Source organism: Lemur catta, chromosome 25 (genome assembly GCF_020740605.2).
Source record: "Lemur catta isolate mLemCat1 chromosome 25, mLemCat1.pri, whole genome shotgun sequence".
NCBI classification, from domain to species: Eukaryota; Metazoa; Chordata; class Mammalia; order Primates; family Lemuridae; genus Lemur; species Lemur catta.
In genome coordinates this window covers 10,167,729-10,185,865 of record NC_059152.1, presented here as the reverse complement: position 1 = coordinate 10,185,865, position 18,137 = coordinate 10,167,729, and the positions used below count along the sequence as shown (strand labels likewise).

The 18,137-nt window shown below is 47.0% G+C and overlaps 1 protein-coding gene across 5 annotated transcripts in view; it reads right to left on the bottom strand.

The window, feature by feature from the left end:
• Positions 1 to 16,841, bottom strand: part of RYR2 (ryanodine receptor 2) — a 596,087-nt gene extending 579,246 nt beyond the window's left edge. For 3 of the 5 annotated variants that reach the window (XM_045537276.1, XM_045537277.1, XM_045537278.1), the window contains exon 1: positions 16,744 to 16,833. In XM_045537276.1, the coding sequence (XP_045393232.1) occupies positions 16,744 to 16,791 (48 nt within the window). In that variant the 5' untranslated portion in view covers positions 16,792 to 16,833. Of the gene's footprint in view, positions 1 to 16,743 lie in introns of all 5 variants that reach the window. The other 2 variants (XM_045537281.1, XM_045537279.1) reach the window with 1 other exon arrangement.
• Between the last annotated feature and the right edge of the window lie 1,296 nt (positions 16,842 to 18,137).

Here is an 18,137-nt window from a genome sequence, read left to right as displayed (position 1 = left end):
CTGTAGAACTGATGTGACATAGACCTTGAGGGAAATCTTACCTGGCTGACCATCAGGTTCTAGCCTCAGCTCTTTCCTGTAGGGACTATATGGAAATATTTTAAAATGCAAATGAAGAATGAAGCTTTAAGGATAAGCCTTCAGCACCCACAAACACCTGACACACAGGAGGTAGTGAATACATCTTTGTTGAATGAAGGCATAAATGTATTTAGGAAATCGTGGTCTTATCCAGTGTATTCATAGCATCACTCTGCAGTGAAAATATCAGCCTAATACATGGTCCATCCAATATTTATAGCATTCACAATGAACTGGAACAGCCACAAAGACAATTCTGTAGCTAAATAAAAATGAATGCTTGGGCTGGGCACAGTGGCTCATGCCTGTAATCCCAGCACTAAGGGAGGATGAGGCAGGAGGATCACTTGAGACCAGGAATGTGAGACCAGCCTAAGCAAAATAGTAAGATCCTGCCTCTATAAAAAAATGTTAAAAATCAGCTGGGTGTGGTGGCGCATGCCTATAGTCGTAGCTACTAGGGACACTGAGGCAGGAGGATTGCTTGAGCCCAGGAGTTGAGGGTTTCACTGAGCTGTGATTGCACCACTGCAGTCCAGCCTGGGTGACAGAGCGAGACCCTGTCTCACAAAACAAAGAATGCTTGAAAACTTATTAACTCAACACTGAAATAAAAACATACCCTTGGTCTCCTATAATTTATAGTAGTTTTTCTTCTCCCCGCCTTCACTTCATGTGAAAAACTGTTCTGCTCTCAGTATTTCAGTTTATGGCATCCAAGAATCTTATCAAAAACATTTCGGCAATAATTTTTCCCTGCCCATAAAAATAGTCTGAATTTATCTAACCTTAAAAATAGACTCCATTTATCTACAATATCGGGGCTCTTCTTGCAAGTTGTACTGCTAAATTATTCAAAGTTCTTGACTCCTGATGGTATGAACAACAAGCAAAAGAGGGTCCCATTATTCATTTTCTCCCTTATGCAAACATGTGTAAGTCCTGCCCCTTGATTTATTGACCAAACTCTCTTTTGGTCAGATTTTAGCCTGCTCCATTATTCATGTTAGAGAGCAATGGCATTATCATTGTTAACACTGAGATTTTAAAGCCCATTCCTATACCCTAATAAGTCATCTGAGTTATCTCTACACACGGCCCCTCTTACAAAACTCTGGGCTTCGGTTTGCCCAAGAAATAATCTCTCTGTTCCATCCCCGCTATGAGACTGCATGAAACTGGTGTATGGAATTGTTGGAATCATTCCCTGCCAATATTCAAGTCCTTGTTTTACGTCTGTCCAGAGCAATATTTTTCTTATAACGTATTCCATTTTTTCTTGTTCTGCTAATTATGTGAAATTCTCAAAATCCTGTTCTGTAGAAAATGTCCCAGGCAGGATGGAAACTAGAAAATGTTCTACCAGCAGTAGATATGGCAGTTCCTTAACACTCTGTATGAACAAGTTGGGTAGCCATCTCCCCATCTTCCAGTTTGCACCAGAGTGTTACTGATCCCCTCATCTCCCCTTATCCAGACCAGCATCCACAAGCACCTCACCCAGGTGAAAAGATGGTAGAGTCTCAGCGAAGAGAGAAAGAGGCCTCTAGATCATTTTATCCAACCCCTACCTTCCTTCCATTTGACTCTCAAATTTTCTTGAACATTTGCACATGAGTGACTTCATTTTCTAAGAAGGGAGACCTAGATACCTATGGATTGGTGAGTTTGAGTCTGGGCCCGTGCTAAAATTTACTCTAGCACCTGGAAAAGTAGAACCTTTGACCTTCAAACTTTAAGTACCTCTGCATGTCCAGCAAGGTGCTGGCAGCTTTGGTCATGCTGGGCAAGACCAAGGAGAAGCATGATGAACACTTCAGCCAGCACATTAGTGGCTGAAGAGAGTTTTTAAGAAGCTAGAGAATATATAACCTTGATTGACATTTGGCATATACTTATATGCATTACATATTTACATCTATTATTTAAGTAAGGTAAGATGTACTGTATTTAATTTGATTGGGGCAAAGGGTGACGTACTTTTGTCTTAATCATGTATTTGATGCACGGTAAGCGTGTGGTTTGGCTAGTTTTGAGCAAATCCTATAATAATCATCATCTCAAAGACATATTCCTTTTAAGAAAGTGTAGGCATTGATTCAGAGCACTAAAGAGATTAAGATACATGTTTTGTCATTAAGTGCATATATCTACTGAAAGCTTTTACTTTTAAATCACTGGCTTTAAGTATGAGATAAATGTAGAATTTACACACTTAAATGCTATATAGACATCCTGTTCAGAATTTTTTAAAAACAGTGCTTTACAAACTACAAATTGTATGTACAGTATAGTGCCAATTACACAAAAATGTGGGGGGAAAAAACTCTGAAAATATAATTTGCTAATTTCCTGAAAAAGTACTGAAATTTTTTGAGCCAGCTATTTTTCATAGCAGGAAAACCAAGGGTAGTCTCTATCAGCAGAATTATTCTGTTTCCTAAGATATTTCAACATTTTTCCCTGGAGTGATTTCAGAAAATCACTCCAATTTATTTCCAGGTTGACCAGTTGCTAAAAATTGTTTGTAATTGTCTATATAAGCCCTGTAGTCTCTTTGAATCAGCAGCTATGCAAAAAAAAAAAAAAAAAAGCCACCAGCAATATGAACTTCTCCCACTCATCCTAATGAGATATGCTTGCTTCAAGCCTAGCTGGATTATTTAATCACCAGCACCTCACAACATCCAAACAAAACACACCCAGCTCAGAACCAATGAAGCTTTAGAGAGCTCTAATTGTAATTACTTATCAAAAGGTCCCCAGCAGAAAATGAAATGATGCAAAGCTAAACTGAAGTCGAATGAAAATAGCGTGTGCTCTCAAATTAGGTAAAGGAATAAGTAAGCAGGTATCTGCAAACAAGGGGATGCATTAGCTCAGGTATGTGCCCAATGCTGGTGGCGTGTGTGGGGTGGGGGTCTTTATCCCATCCTGGACCCAGGACCTGGCTACATCATCCCCCCTCCGCCCCTGCAACCTTAGATTATGTCTCTGCCATGACAACAAAAAAGGAAAGAATCCATAACTTTCTTTTACCCTTCCTTTCCTCTCAAGCTTCCACCTCCTCTCTCTCCCTCTTCATCAGCACATGGGGTGCAAAGATCAGCTATGTCATGTGCCTCTGTGGACTGCCACCCTCTCCCTTCTGGGCCTCCTGCAGTCTGGTGTCTCCTTCCCACTTCCTGCTAGAGACCTCTGGTGCATTTCTGATGGGCCCGTCAGAGGTCGCCTCGATCGCCTTCCTCCCAGCCTTTCCTGCCGAGCTCTCTCCGTGCTCCTTCTCCAAATCATCTCGTCCATTTTCGTGGTTTTGCTGTCACATCCGCGGTGTCCAATCTGCCACTCTAGGCCCATCCTCCACACCTGCAGCTTTGCACCGTGAATCAGCGTCCTAGGGCTGCCACCGCAAAGCGTCAGACTGGGTGGCTTCAGCAACAGGAAAGTGTCACCTCACGGTTCTGCAGGCCAGAAGTCTGAGCTCAAGGCAGGGTTGGTTCCTTCTGAGGGTGGGAAGGAAACTCTGGTCCAGGTAGATCTCCAGACGCCACAGGTGTTCTTCCTGCGTGTCTTCATGTCATCTTCCATCCGTGTGTATCTGGACAGCAGTCACATGGGACCAGGGGCCACCTTAATGACCTCTCTCTAACTTGATTACTTCCGTCAAGACCCTATTTCCAAATAAGGTCATAATCTGAGGGCCTGGCAGTAAGGATGTCAACGTATCTTTTTAGGGGGACACAATTCAGTGCATAATATACCTCCAAATAAATTTGTCCAACACAAATCTCATTGCCTCCCCCTACACCCTGCCCTTCCTCCTGATTTCCAAATGAACACCACCACATTTCTTTGAGCCTCCTAAACTCACCTGTGTCTTTTTCCTCTCCTTACACCTAATCAGTTGCCAATCCCATAAACCCTCCCTCCATGGTGTCCCTTAAGCCTGCCTGCTCATTTGCGTTTTCTCAACTACTGCCCAAATTTAGGCCCGAATGATCTTGCTCCAAGTGACTGTCCCCTGATACGCTTCTTAGTTCCAGTCTCGTTCTGATCTCTATCCCAATTTATCTTATAAATTGCTGCCAAGTTAATCTTCCTCACGGACAGCTCTGACCCATTTCCTTCTCTTGAGAGGAAAAAATCAAAAAAGGAGTAACTCCAAATGCCCCTCTTACCTTACGAATTAAGTGCCAATCCCCGACCCTGGTCTCAAGACTCCCCAACCCTTCCAGGATTACGACAGCTCATACTCACACGTCATCCCTGTCCCTAACGTGTACCCATGTGTTTTCTGCCTGTTTCCACCAGGGTCCTGCCAAGGAAGAGGAAGAGTGTGATGAAAGCATCACTTGCCAAGAGGTGGGCTGGGAGTGTGACAGGATCTGACAGCGGATGGGACTTCTCCGGAGCAGCGACAGCAGGAATCGGTGCTCAGCAACCCCCACCCCCCACCCCCACCCCCACCCCCGATCTGAGGCTACAGATGGAGGAAACAGTGTTCCCAGCATCCGCCCAGAGCAGGAGCCCCCTGGGCTTAGCGCAGGGCAGAGAGTGGGAAATTCTCCTGGCGCTGGGGACAGAGAACAGCAAAGACACTGCCTCGACTCACATTCCCCTTCTGGTCTGTCCCGATGTCCCAGCCCCACCACCCACATGCCGCTAAACCCCACCCAGCTTCACTTTCAGAGGCATAGTAGTGATGTTAAAGATCATTTTTTAAAGTAAAATAGGACGCTTAAACAAATATTAATACAAAATGAACACATGGCCAAGATTTTATGGAATTCCTTCATTACAGAGCCAGTGTGTTATCACAGCAGGTCCAAAGGAGACACCAAAGAACACGTGACTCTATGAGCCCACCAGGAATGCCAAGATGCATTTGCCGGGTAAGCCCAAAACTGCTCAGCAGCTACAGGGAGGTGCGTCCCACCAGACACAAGTTGTATTTTCTAGAAGCGGGAATCAAAGGTTCAGGAATCATCATGATCAGTTTTCTACAACTTAACAGAGCTGGAAAATAGCTCAAAGACCAATGAAAAGCAGAGATAACCTACATGGATGAGTGTGATACAGACAGGATGGCCACAAACTGCTCTTTATCATCCAATTCAGTTTTTCCGGACTGTGGAAGGAAGGAAGGAGAGGAGGAAGCAGAGAGAAGGGCTTTGGCATCTGAAAGACACTGGGCTCACCAGCAGCACTACTTACTCCATTAATTGCCCTTAAACAAATCACTTCACCTCTCTGCAACTCAGTTTCTTGATCTGTATAAATGCAATTAACCGCTTTAGGGACTAAATGGATTGTTCCAGGAAGCAAATGAATTGCAGCTACCCTGTCTGAGCTGAATAAACCAGTAGCCCAAATGAGTGTCCTTCCATCTGCCCTCACTATAAAATCATGAGGTTGGACCACGATCCCTGATGTTCCTTTTTGGTCTGAAAATTGTGCGGCTGTAAAGCCGCCTCCTCCAGGAAGCCTGGGAAAATCCTACTCCTGGGACACAGACCCCTCCCTCCTCGACATCCTTTCCCCAACAGTTGTCTGACTCCTGTGTCCACTCAGTGGCAGGACGTTTGCTTTTTCCTTGCTTCCCACCCCACCCACAGAGGTAGAATAAACTCTCTAAGGGCAGGCACAAGCATAGATGTGAGTCCCATATAGCAGGCAATCAGCAAATATTTCAGAATGAATGAAATGAAGAGACCAGGCGAAGCGGCAGGAAGGGCCGAGATCACAATGCCGTCTTCTCCTTCCCCAGTTTTTGCATCCTCTTCTGTGCGAGCAGGACTCAGGCTGGGCCACCTCTGCAGGCTTTCCCACGCGCTGCGGTTCTTCGTGCAGGAGCAAGACGTCTACACTTAATAGTGACACCCCATCTTCGGGAGATGACGGTCCCTTGACTGTCACCAAGAGGATGGCAGTGAAACTGAACTCTTTAAGCTTCTCTGACAGTCATCAATCAAAAACATTGCATCGTGGCTTTTCACGTCTGGGATTCCAGAAGAAATGTGCTCCTGACATTGTGCTGAACTTACAACAAGCCAGGGGGTGTAAGCTGATCACAACTCCCAGCTGTGAGCACTGGCCTTGGAGACACGTCGTGACAGATGCGTCCAGGACTAAAGGGGACTGAGGGGACAGCCCAGAAAATAAGGTAAGAGAGGTAAAGGGCACTAGGGATTGAATCCTCTCTGTGTGTGCATGCATGTGTGTGTGTGTATTATGTGTGTGTTTCTGCTACATTTTTTAAATGCCTCAATCATCCTTCAATAGGTTGTTCTTTCCCAAAAGGAAGAAAAATACCGTGTTCTTCCCTATAGGCTCGTAACTGTTATGTGCCCCTGAAGTACAGTTCTTGGAAATAGTGGTTTTTGTTTTTGTTTTTTTAAAAAAGGGATTTTGTGTTTTCATCCCTTAACCCACTGCCCCAAATGTCAGCTGTTCCAAAATTAAAATGAATCAAAATTTTCAGAAACTCCTCAACATGCACTTTGGAGCACTTGCAGAGATCAATGTGGCATTGTATTGCAACTTTCATTCCTTCCTTATGTGTTGCTCTACATTCTAGATTCTTCCTTTCATGTTGCTTTCACATTTCACGTGAAATGGAAGCTCTGCTTTTACCACTGTTTATTGCACCTTGCGGAGGGGACTGTCAGAGCCCGTATCACAGCACGTTCGTCACCTCTTCACCTTTTGGACCCTTGAATTTACATAGAGCACAATCCCCACAGGATCATAAGTTGATGTGTATAAGGTTCCTCTGTGTTGACATCTCAAGTCTATGGGAACTATGTCTTCTACCTGCATGGTACCTCCTACTCACCTGGTATAATGCTGCAAAACAAAGGAGCTACCCCAGCCCTACACCTGCATTAAGGTAACCTAGTAAAGATTGCATACAACTGCCCTATTCCGTATTTATTATCTAAAATGTCGTGTTAGAGAATCAGTTCAGTTCAACTCCACAAACATTAAACACAGCCTATGATGTGGCAGATATCCTGGGAGGCACTGGTAGCATCAGAAATTCACATTCAATATTACAAAGCACCTTCCTGAAGGGAGAAGCAGGGCATCAAAGTTCGCCTCTTGTTTTAAAATACGTTCATCTCCAGCATAAAGGGGCCCTGTATGGTCTGCAAGATTGAGGTGGCTTCTAGAGCCAGCCTGTCACGCCGTGGAACCAGAGCTCTACCATTTGTATCTGAAAATTCTGGGCTACTGACTTAACTTCTTTGTACCTACCTCTGGGGGATTTTGCAAGGATTTCACAAGAAAATACACATGAGATGTTCAGGCAGACCTACTAGACAGTACTTGTCAGTGAACCCACAAGAAATAGAGTCCCCAACAACAGCAGGTAGGTCACTATGCAAAACAGCCCTGTTCTCCTGACCCAGCTTCACACCAGGGAGAGGGTCACCTCTCAGGGTTGACACGGTGTTTGAGAGCTGAGGAACTCTGTCAGCCTCTGGGACTGTTCAAGTGTGCCCTAAGCATGCCTCAGACAACCTCGAAGAGACACGTGGATGCCATTTTCCCTGGACATTGAAGAGGGTGAAAGTTTGTCTCCAGCCCTGACACTATCAAAATGGCATCTCTCACAAGCACCTCACTCATGAGCCCCACAGCTCACCCCTTTCAAACAAAAAATAAACAACACAGACAAAAAAAACCCAAAGCACTGGAAGTGAAGCAGCAACAGACACCAATAATTGACCATTACTCATGAACTAATTTAACTGAATTTCACTTCAAAGTCGAAATTTGGTAAAAAGAAATCCAGACAACTATGCTTCACCCATTCGTGCACGTGTGTGTATGACCACACTTTCGTCACGAAAAGTTTCTTTGAATACAAAATAAACACAGACTCCAGTAAAATCCAAAAGAATTTAAATCCTAATTCCTTTTATTTTGATAACTAGAAAGCTGCTATGAAAAATAAGAGAATCCAACTTTCGTGGCTACAAACTCAGTGTGATGTTTAGCATTCATTTTAACAATATCCCAATTTACTCAAGACTAAGGGTTTGATTCTTCTTGCACTTTTGCCTTTTGGTTTTTCTTTCTTGATCCTCTCAAAATGTATCTTTTTCTTGTATATCTTTGGTTATGTATTAAATGAGCGAAATTTGTGGGTTCACATGTACATTATGAATCAGATTCTAAATTCAGAAGGAAACAGACAATTAGAAGTGTGACAAATGTGCAAAAACTTTTTTCAAATCTCAGAATTTTTAAAGGGGAAAAAAAAGTGCTTGCCATAACAGAAAAAGTCATTTGGCCACATCAAGTTGTTCTTTCCGCCACAGTGATGAGACGTATGAGCCTGTGTCCCTAACTCCCCGATTACATGCAGGTTTCCCCAGCACACTGGGAACCATGTGTCCCAGTGAACAAGTACGTGCTCACTCCTGCCTCAACCCTTCTCAGACCCAGCAAGGCCTCGCCAGCCTCTGAGCTCCTACAGCACTTTCTGCTGTTCCACTCACTTTGCCTTGCACCTGACTTGGCTCCCCAGTTGGATTTAAGGCTTCCATCTGGTAAATTGGCAGACACTAATCATCAGGTGGTGGAGGGTAGGTTCCTGGGCCCAGTCCAGCGGAGGTCTCCCCTAGACTCACGTGTCAGTGGCTCCGGCTCCCTCGGTCCCCTACTCTAGGGGAGCTCTGCTTGGGTAACAAGCACGAGGGCAATTAGGTGCAAGTCCTCTGAACACTCCCAAGTTACTAATAGGGAAAGCCTTGGATTTCCATTTCATTGCACCAGTATCACCACAGACCTTTTAATGGGCCAGAGAACCAGGAAATACATCTTCCTTCTGTGCTTTGAGGCCAACTGGAACATTTAAGGAAACTCCGGAAACATGGGTCACTTCTTCACCACCCAGGGAGAAGGTATAACAGGAAGCCAGAGAAACACTTCACAGCTAACACAGAACAGAGGATGTGCTAACAAGATCACTAGGAGTTTAGCTACTGACTCTGTGACCCCCCAGGATGAGGATTTCCAGGGATCCCAGGATCAGTCAAAGCATCTATTTCCAGTCCAAGGGCAAGATTTTGTTATGAGCATCCTCCTGAATGGTTCGAGTCTGGCTGACCCCAGGACTATGAACACAACAACATGAAACGACCTCAGAGAGCCCATTGGAGACAACTAAGATCTCATTTCACCTCTCCCGAAAGGATCTTGATGTGGCCCCACCAACCCTCGGGTCACACAACCACTCACCAGCAGGGTCGCGATCCCAATGTTCTTCCCATGATTGAAAAGATGAAAGTAAGGAATGAAACTGCTCCACTGGACATTCCAGCAATGCCCCCAGAAGTCACCTCCCCATCTAGGAGCTGCTCGCTTGACACAGGAATTCTGACTCGAACCTAGTATTTCTTTGGGGCAGCCCCAATTACTTAGATTCAATCAATCACTAATTCACTGTCCTTAGTTTCCTCGCTTCAATGACTGCAACTTCCCTCTCTCTGCTTTCCCCCACAAGCCTGGGACCGGGTGTCCTCTCCCATTGGTCCAGGAGCCACTGCGGCCTCCCAAAGCAGCAGGCGTCACCACGTCCCCCCACACACACACACAACTCCTCTGTCCTCATCTCAGAATGGGACTCACCGACCCTCCTCCTCCTCTGCCTCTGGAAGGGCTCTCATTCCACTCTCCGGCCCGCACTATCTTCGCCTACTTCCTTCATAACAGATCGCTTCCTCTGCATTTGGATACGTCCAAGTGATCGTCCCATTTGATTGGAGGGCTGGGAGGGATCTTTTCTCTTGTCCCGACCTTTAACTTGCCATAACATGTCTCTCAAACCTGCCCTGGTGCTAAGCGTCATGGAAAACAAATGTCTCCAATAGGGTCCTAACGCTCCCACAAAGAATCAGGGACTGTATACACAAGGGATAAAATGTGTGGAACTGCCTGGGGAGCTCAAGAGATGGTCAGAGAAAGGTAAGATCAGAATTGGTTGGAGTGATCCAAGAAAGTTCCATGTAGGATGGAGAACCTAAGCAAGCTATCAAAGGGCAGATTATAAAAGGTCTAAGCCAAGTAGAGCAGGAGAACTGGATGTGACAGGACAGGAACTGAGAAGTGACGGGTGAACACAAGGGTTTTGGGAGGATTAAAATGGCAGGAGGATTCTGGGTGGGTTGCCAATTAGTTGGGGGAGGGATGATGACGAAGGTCGGAACAAGTACTGGCATATGAACAAGAAGGAAAAGGGGTATGAGAGACACCTAAATCTGAGCTAGATTGCAAAGGGAAACACAATGGGATATGATGACAAATTAGCTACAAGGAGAGAAAACAGAATTAAATGAATACATTGAGCACCTCCCCTGAGCCAGGCACCGTAACAGGTTTTCACAAAAAGTTGTATCACATAGCCGGGTGTGGTGGCTCACACCTATAATCCTAGCACTCTGGGAAGCAAGCCCAGGCAGGAGGATCGCTTGAGCTCTGGAGTTCGAGACCAGCCTGAGCAAGAATGAGACCAGTCTCTACTAAAAATAGAAACAATTAGCTGGGCGTGGTGGTGTGTACCTGTAGTCCCAGCTACTTAGGAGGCTGAGGCAGGAGGATCGGTTGAGCCCAGGAGTTTGAGGCTGCAGTGAGCTATGATGACGCCACTGCACTCTAACTGGGGTGACAGAGCAAGACTGTCTCAAAAAAAAAAAAAAAAGCTCTACCATGTCATCTTTAAGATTCCCTCCATGAAGCTACGTACTGGTGGATTCAGGCCTCAGACTCCAGTCTTTGGCAGGTTGGGATCACACTGGTGTTTCTAAGCCTAAGCCAGAAATAGGGGGGCACCGATCAATCAACAGAGCCAGGAGGAAGGAGAGTCACTCAGGGAACCAAAATACACCATGAGCTCAGGCTGTCGTGTCCAGAGCCTGAGAGGCAGGAGGGAAGTCTGAACAGAGGCTTCTACAGGCAGCTGGAAATGAGGACCCAGGGCTGTCAGATCTGCAGTAGGTTCCTCCCAGGGGAAAGAACGGCTTTGGGAGAGTTCCTTTCATCTTTCTGGCTCTTGGAGCTGGATGAAGTCATTGTTAAGGCTTTTCAAACTCTATTATTCAAAAGATCCCAGATTTTGTGACATAGATAAGCACATGAAGGCAAAAGACACCAAACAGGAAACAGGACAGAGTCATCTGGGAGAACCACAGACCTGGAGTACAAGGAATAAAATGCACCCCGAAAAAGCATGATCAGCAATGCAAAAAATTACCCAGAAGGTGCCATGTCTCCAAAGCCAAACAGAGTAGCTTTCAAAAAGGAGGGTCGGGTTAACAGAGTTTGAGAAGGGGTCTAAGGGAATAGGGAGGGAGAGGCACACTGAAATTTGGCAAGGAGGAGGTTACTGATATCGCCCAGGAAAGTGGTTCAGAGAAGGAAGAGAAGCTGGATAATTACAAGGAGAGGTGGAGACAAGCAGTAAGAGGAGCTGAGCAGCTAAATAAGGCATCAGGGACAACCAAAGAAATTGTAAGATGGAGAAATTAGCATGCTTCAAGATAAACCAGAAGGAATAAGTGGAAAGTGAGACCAAAAAAGAAAAAAAAAAAAAGGCAGGTGGGGTGGGCAGGCACTCTGGGAGGCTGAGGCAAGGGATTCGCTTGAACCCAGGAGTTCAAAACCAGCCTGAGCAAGAGAAAGACCCCGTCTCTGAAAAAAAAACAGAAAAAATTAGCCAGGCATCATGATGCGCGCCTACAGTGCCAGCTAATCTGAAGGCTGAGGCAGGAGGATGGCTCCAGCCCAGGAGTTTGAGGTTGCTGTGAGCTATGATGATGCCACTGCACTCCAGCCTGGGCAAGAGAGTGAGACCCTGTCTCAAAAAACAAACAACAACAACAAAAAAAAGGATGGATTCCCACCCTGGACCAGGATCCGCCATATGAAGGATTGTAAATTTAGAAAGGAGGGAAAAATCTCTTTTTCAGTGGCTGGAAGGACAAGAGGACAGGTTTCGACAGGGAATCCTATGAAGCTCAAGATGAGGATAAAATGAATGAGATAAGTAGGTTTAAATCTCTCTAAAGAATGATGTGCTGATAAACTATCTTTCTGGCAATTCTTCAGAGATTTTCATGCACTCTGTGTCACCCTATGCCACTAACTTAGACTGTGGCACTGGGCCAAGTCCTTTTGCCTCTCTGAGCTTTAGTTTCCTCATCTGCAAAACCAGAGAGGGGTGGACTGGGTAAATGTTTTCCTTCTCCAATGTTTTAGAGTATATGTATGTGTTTTTCTTTTCTAACTGTCCCATGCTCTAAATCTCTTCTTTGCAATTATAGTTGCAAACCACTCCCCTATTTATGTTGAATGCTGCCTTAACACCTAAAATCATGCCATGTACACAGAAGGTCTTCAACAATGGTTTTCTGAATAAAATTCCCATAACGTCAGAGTTTCAGGAGACAAATATGTGCTTCATCGTCTATCCCTTTCCCCCAAAGGCTATCGACACAGGGGGAGTCACAGTCACCCGTGCTGTTGGAATCCTGTCTCGGGTAATTCAGCCGTGATAAAAACACTTATCCAAAGCCAAAGTGCAAATAAGATTGAATGTCAAATAAATTAGTACCCTAAGTGTTGTAGATCCTGCCCTTCCTGCCAATATGTACACACCAGTTTCTGAGTAAAAAAATAAATAAATCTGAAGATGTGAGCCTGGGTGGGCTCTCCATCAGTTCCTTGAGAAAAAACCATAGTGCATATCTATCTAAAGCCCCTCATGGGTTCATTACCAAGGGAGCAAAAAGAGCAAATTTCTGCTGCTCGCTCAGTCTTTTCATTTGTGCTCTGTGCCATTCCTACAGCTGAGAAAACTGCTTGGGTGTCCTGTTTGCTGTCAATCTAACACATAACTTCAGCAGTGGATAAAGCAGCCTTCCTCTCCTGGAAAGAACATTATTAGCCTAAGATTTGACTTTTACTGCTGGTTCTGCCCCGCTGAGCCCTGACTTCATACCATTAACCTTCCAGGATCTCTACAAACCAGGGCTAAACACTCCCACCCAACCTATTCACCATTGTACATTGGCATCTAGACTTCACAATTAACACTATTAACTGCTAACCAGTTTCTAAGAAGCTTCTTGTCATCCCGGTGCAAGATGGTAAGTACTGAGAAGAACTCTACAGTGAAATAGTTCACTCTGCAAAGGAAGATTGGAGGGAGGCTCTAAGCATTCCTACCAGGATAATTGTTGCAGCCAGGACTAAGTTTTAAATCTCAATCTATGTGTAAACACAAAACTAAAGGACACAGTATGCCCCAAGAGTAACTCAGCTGTGCTTTCACAAATGAAAGAAGGGCAAAGTCCTCAGAAAAATCAACCCTTGACCAAGGTCATATCACATCATGGTTTTCCTGAAGTCAGGGGAATGCTTTCTATAAAATTGCTTGGGGGAAAAAAAGAGGAATGTAACTAAAAAGATCCGTATCTTTAGATATCAAATTACAATTCATTGCTACGTTGGTCAGTTAATAACATTTTTAAAATAAAATAAGCCATACATTCCAAGTCGTGGATATATTTGGATATGACAATGGACAAATCCATTAAGAGCTGAAGGCTTACTTTGTGACAGGATTCTTCCACCATAAAATAAGTGTCCTGGCACAACCAGCGTTTCCACAAACATATTTTCCATCTCTTTCAAAGAAAAACAGGTCAGACTGGGCATATTTCCAACTGATGGGGGAGCCACTGAATTAAAGCAGATGATCATGCATCTACATAACCATCTGGAAGGATGTTAGTAGCCTCACGAGCAAGAGCATAATGGGAAAGAGATCAGAGAGGGACTGGAACAGGCTGAATGGTGACAAAACCTTTCCACAAATGAAGAATTTATTTACAGCAGCAGACATAACTCGTGGATTACAGTCCATTAAAGATTTCACCTCCACTTCCCTTAACAGTGATCTCAGACCTGTTCTAGAAAAAGAAAAGAAAAAAAGCTTTCAGTGGACAGAAAGATGCCTCCATGTGCTGGAGTGCTGAATACAAATCCAACAGACAACGATCTGCTCAAGATGATAATTAGGATGTCCTAATCAGAACACATGAAACATCTGGTCAACTTCACAATTACAGCGTCTTAATGGCTGTTTGATTTTCTTTTTCTAAGAACAACAGCTTCACTCATCACTATCAAGAAGTCTTCTATTTCAACCATTTTATCAAGATGTTCAGATTCCTAATACTCCTTGGGCTATGTGCTTTAAAAAAGAAGAATTAATTCCTGTTGACAAGATTGCATACAACCGAAAAATAAATGCCCCAGGAAAAAAGAGGTAAAGTCAATGTAGGAAATATATTCTCTCCATTATTAACCCTATTAACATTTCGGAACCACCAACATTATGAGGTTAAGAGAAAAAAATGGAAAGAAAGGATGAAGCGTCATAGAGAAGCTAGTAAAGGATTTGAGAATTTCCATATGAAAATTGTAAAATGTGGAGGAAAAGGAATTGTTGCCTTTCAGATGTTAACGCTACACCAGAAAAACATTCCCCTACTCCTCTCTGCTACCTCCTTCAAGGTCATTTATCATCAGCACAACCACCTATGGATGTTTTATTAAAAGAAAAATCCCAGCCTAGGACTGCCAGATCTCCACCCAGGACCCACTTATCAAAGGTGTTGCTGCAGCTGACAGGCAGCTGTCGAGGGGCACCGGGTAAACATTACTTTATATGTGCAAAACCCCATCAGCAAGCACATTCCCTGGGTCCCCATTAAGCATTCTGATAACACCACCTCCATGAGCTCAGCTTAACAGTTAAGCCTGCAGGAAGCCCTTGAGTGCATGAAGCCTACCAAAATTTCCTAGCTAATTTTAACCCCATGGGGTTTGATTAAAATTGAATCGAAAATTACATTGCGACTACATATTTTATCCACCCGAATAAAAGATGCCTCAGTTTTGAGAAAAATCTAATGTGGCTTTAATTACTTTTTAAAAATCTTACAGACAATTTTCCACTAAAAAAATAAAAAACTGTATTACTAGCAGGCTTAAGAGATTCCCCGTGAGCAAGGTATTAGTGCTTGTACCAGGAGTATCTGAAATGGTATATGCAATAGTGCATAACCTGCTGCTATACGGTTAGATCATTCACTATCTGATGCAGACTCTGGATTTTATTATCCTTTCCAAAGCTTCCTTCCACCCCCTTTCATGCCCACATGACTGCCCTCCCCCCTCAAAAAAAAAAAAGAAAGAAAGAAAAAGCAGAAGAAAAAAGAAGAGGAAGAAGAGAAAAAAAAAAAAAAAAAGAAGAGCAAAGGAGGAAATACCCAGTGGTTTACAACGTCCCTGTACACGTTTACTGTTTGCACTTGTTCAGTCCCCAAATACATCATCCAGAGTATTTTCACACCTAAAAGTTACTGTCTGGTTAATATTTCAAAATGCAGCCATCCCTAGGATTTTCCAGGATTGCAGGGGTCATTGCAACTGGAAAGTGGCATCTTGTTCACTGCTGAGGAAAGAAGTAGCCACAGGAGCTGCAGTCTTAGGTTGGGGAAGTCTGGGGAATCCTGCCGGGGACTATCCTTCGGGGAAGCAGGACAGAGGCGGAGGAGAAGGAACGACGGGCAGGATGCTAACTAGGTTATTCTTAACACGAAGTTCGGGCATTTTCTTTCGTGGAGAGGCTCTCGAGTCCCGGCTTCCAGGGCAGCCCTGCCTCAGCCTGGGAAGTATCTGCAGTGTGCGAACAAATCAGAGGGAGGAGGGAGCCGTGCCAAGAGGTACTTAGGAAGAAAATATTGTATTCGTATGGAGCCAACCTTTTCCCTGCCTGCCACCCAGCGTGGAGATTCCGGGCATCCACCTGCCCGTGCACACACGCACACACACACTTTGCTGCGCTTGGCGGTCCCTAAGCCAGCGTTTGGAGAACGCCACGTCCGCGATGTGCCCCCGCAGCGCGCGCACACACTCGCTGCCCATGCCTTGCACACGCTGCAAGCGGCCGCAGCACCACCACGGATGGCACCACGGGGACCGCGGAGGCGACTTGGGGGACATCTCCGGGCAGCGTCCTGCACCAGCGCGGCCGCCCCCGGCCAGCTGCGGCGCGCGCTACGCGGAGTAAGCGCATCCACGTCTTTGCTCCGTGACAGCGCGCGGGTCCGGCCCGAGAAACCGCGCGGCGGCGGCGGCGGCGGCGGCGGCGGCGTTCCCAGCGACAGCCCGAGTCGTCGCCTCCCCCGTGCCCCACCGGCCACCCGGCGCTGCACCCTTCTCCCGGGCGCCCGGGAGCCCCAAGCCGTGACACAGGGCGGGCCGGACCGGCCGTCCCCTTCCTCCCCGGCCCCCGCAGCGCCGGGGCGCGGGTCCCCGATGCCCCGGGACCGAGCCGGGCTCCTGTCGCCGGCTCGCCGCGCTCCAGCGCCTGGCTTTCCGCGCGCGCGCACAGACACGCGCCCCCCTGGCCCCCGGCCCCAGCACGCACACCTGCACGCACTTGGTGCTGCCGGCTCCTCCCGCAGCCCCAGCGGGCAGCCCGCGCCCCGCCCGCGCGTCCCCGCTGTCACTCTGCCCGGACCCCGCTACTAGCGGCCCCGGCGTCCCCTTCCCCCGGGAGAACGCGCGACGCGCGGCGCTTACAGTCCGCAGGAACTGGATCTCGTCCTCGCCCTCGCCCCCATCGGCCATGGCTCCGCGCCTTGTCGCCGGGGCCGGCTCCGGAGCCCCGCGGAGCCCGGCGGCGGCGGCGGTGGCCCCGCGCGCTGCTGCTGCTGCTGCTGCTGCTCCCGGGAGCCGGGGGCGGGAGGGGCCGCGCTGCCGGGTGCCGGGCGCCGGGCGGTCCCCGCCCGCAGAGCGGAGGAGGAGGAGGAGGAGGAGGAGGCGCGGGGCCTCCCTGCGCCGCACCGGGAGGGAGGAGGGCGGCCCGGGCCCCGCAGCCCAGCCGCGATCGCTGCCCGCAGCCGGCGGTGCGCCCGGCCCAGGCTCCTCCGAGCGAGTGCGCGGAGCCCGCGGAGCCGGGGTTAGTGCCGCGGTGGGGGTGGGGAGCGGGGGCGGGCGGGCGAGCGGGGAGGAGCTCGCCGGCTCCCCGCAGCTGCAGGTGATCCGCAGCCCGCTCCTCCGGGCGGCCCAACCCGAGGCCCAGCGCCACTTACTGGCTGCGCCGGGTATCGGGGCCGGAGCGCACCCGGCGAGCGCACAGCCTTCCACCTGCGCCCCGCTGGGGTCCCTGGGCTCGCTCACCGGCCCCTTCTGCCCTTCAACCCCCGGCACGCGCTTCTTCCTCCTGGACTGGGCTTCGGCACGAACTTCCCCAGCACTTTGCATCGCATGAAAGAATATCTTTCAGCCGGGCGCACGGGGTGGCTAATCTGCAACGGTTACCCGACACGTGGTCTTTTAAACTTGGGTTACCTCTGTGCACGATCAGCATGAGAATCCTTCCGTGTCTAGTTTTAGTGTACCGTGCTTGTCACGGATAATCTATGCAAAGTGCATGGTTTTGGTGCACAGAACTTGAACAGGATCATTCAACAAATAGAGAGTGAGCGCCTATGCCAAACAATGTGGTACAGGACAGAGGGGAGTTTACAGTCTTAGAAGTGCAAGACTCAATTCAACAAGGAATTGCGGTAAAGTGCAGGATAATATCTGTAAGTTTGACTCACTGGATGGCTCTAAACTCAGGCTATGGTACCTATTACCCTTGCTGAGAGAAGAAATTGGACCATTCCACCGCAGATGTCAACATCTTACTTTGCCAATCCTTGCAATGGTCCACCAAATCCCCACTTAACAAATGGTCATGACTAAGAAATGCAGTGTCGGAAGCAATCTGGACAAGAAAGCATTTATCTCTTGCTCCTAGCCCACTGCTCTTTCATTTATGATACTTAAAAGAAGTATGTGCAAAGTAAAGTTTGCAAATGTCGATCCTACAAAGATACAGAAACTAAAGAATTTTACATCAATTTACCTACATTACAGATTCTGCAGCAATTAACTTGTCATTAAAATCTGCCCGTAAGTTCTATGCA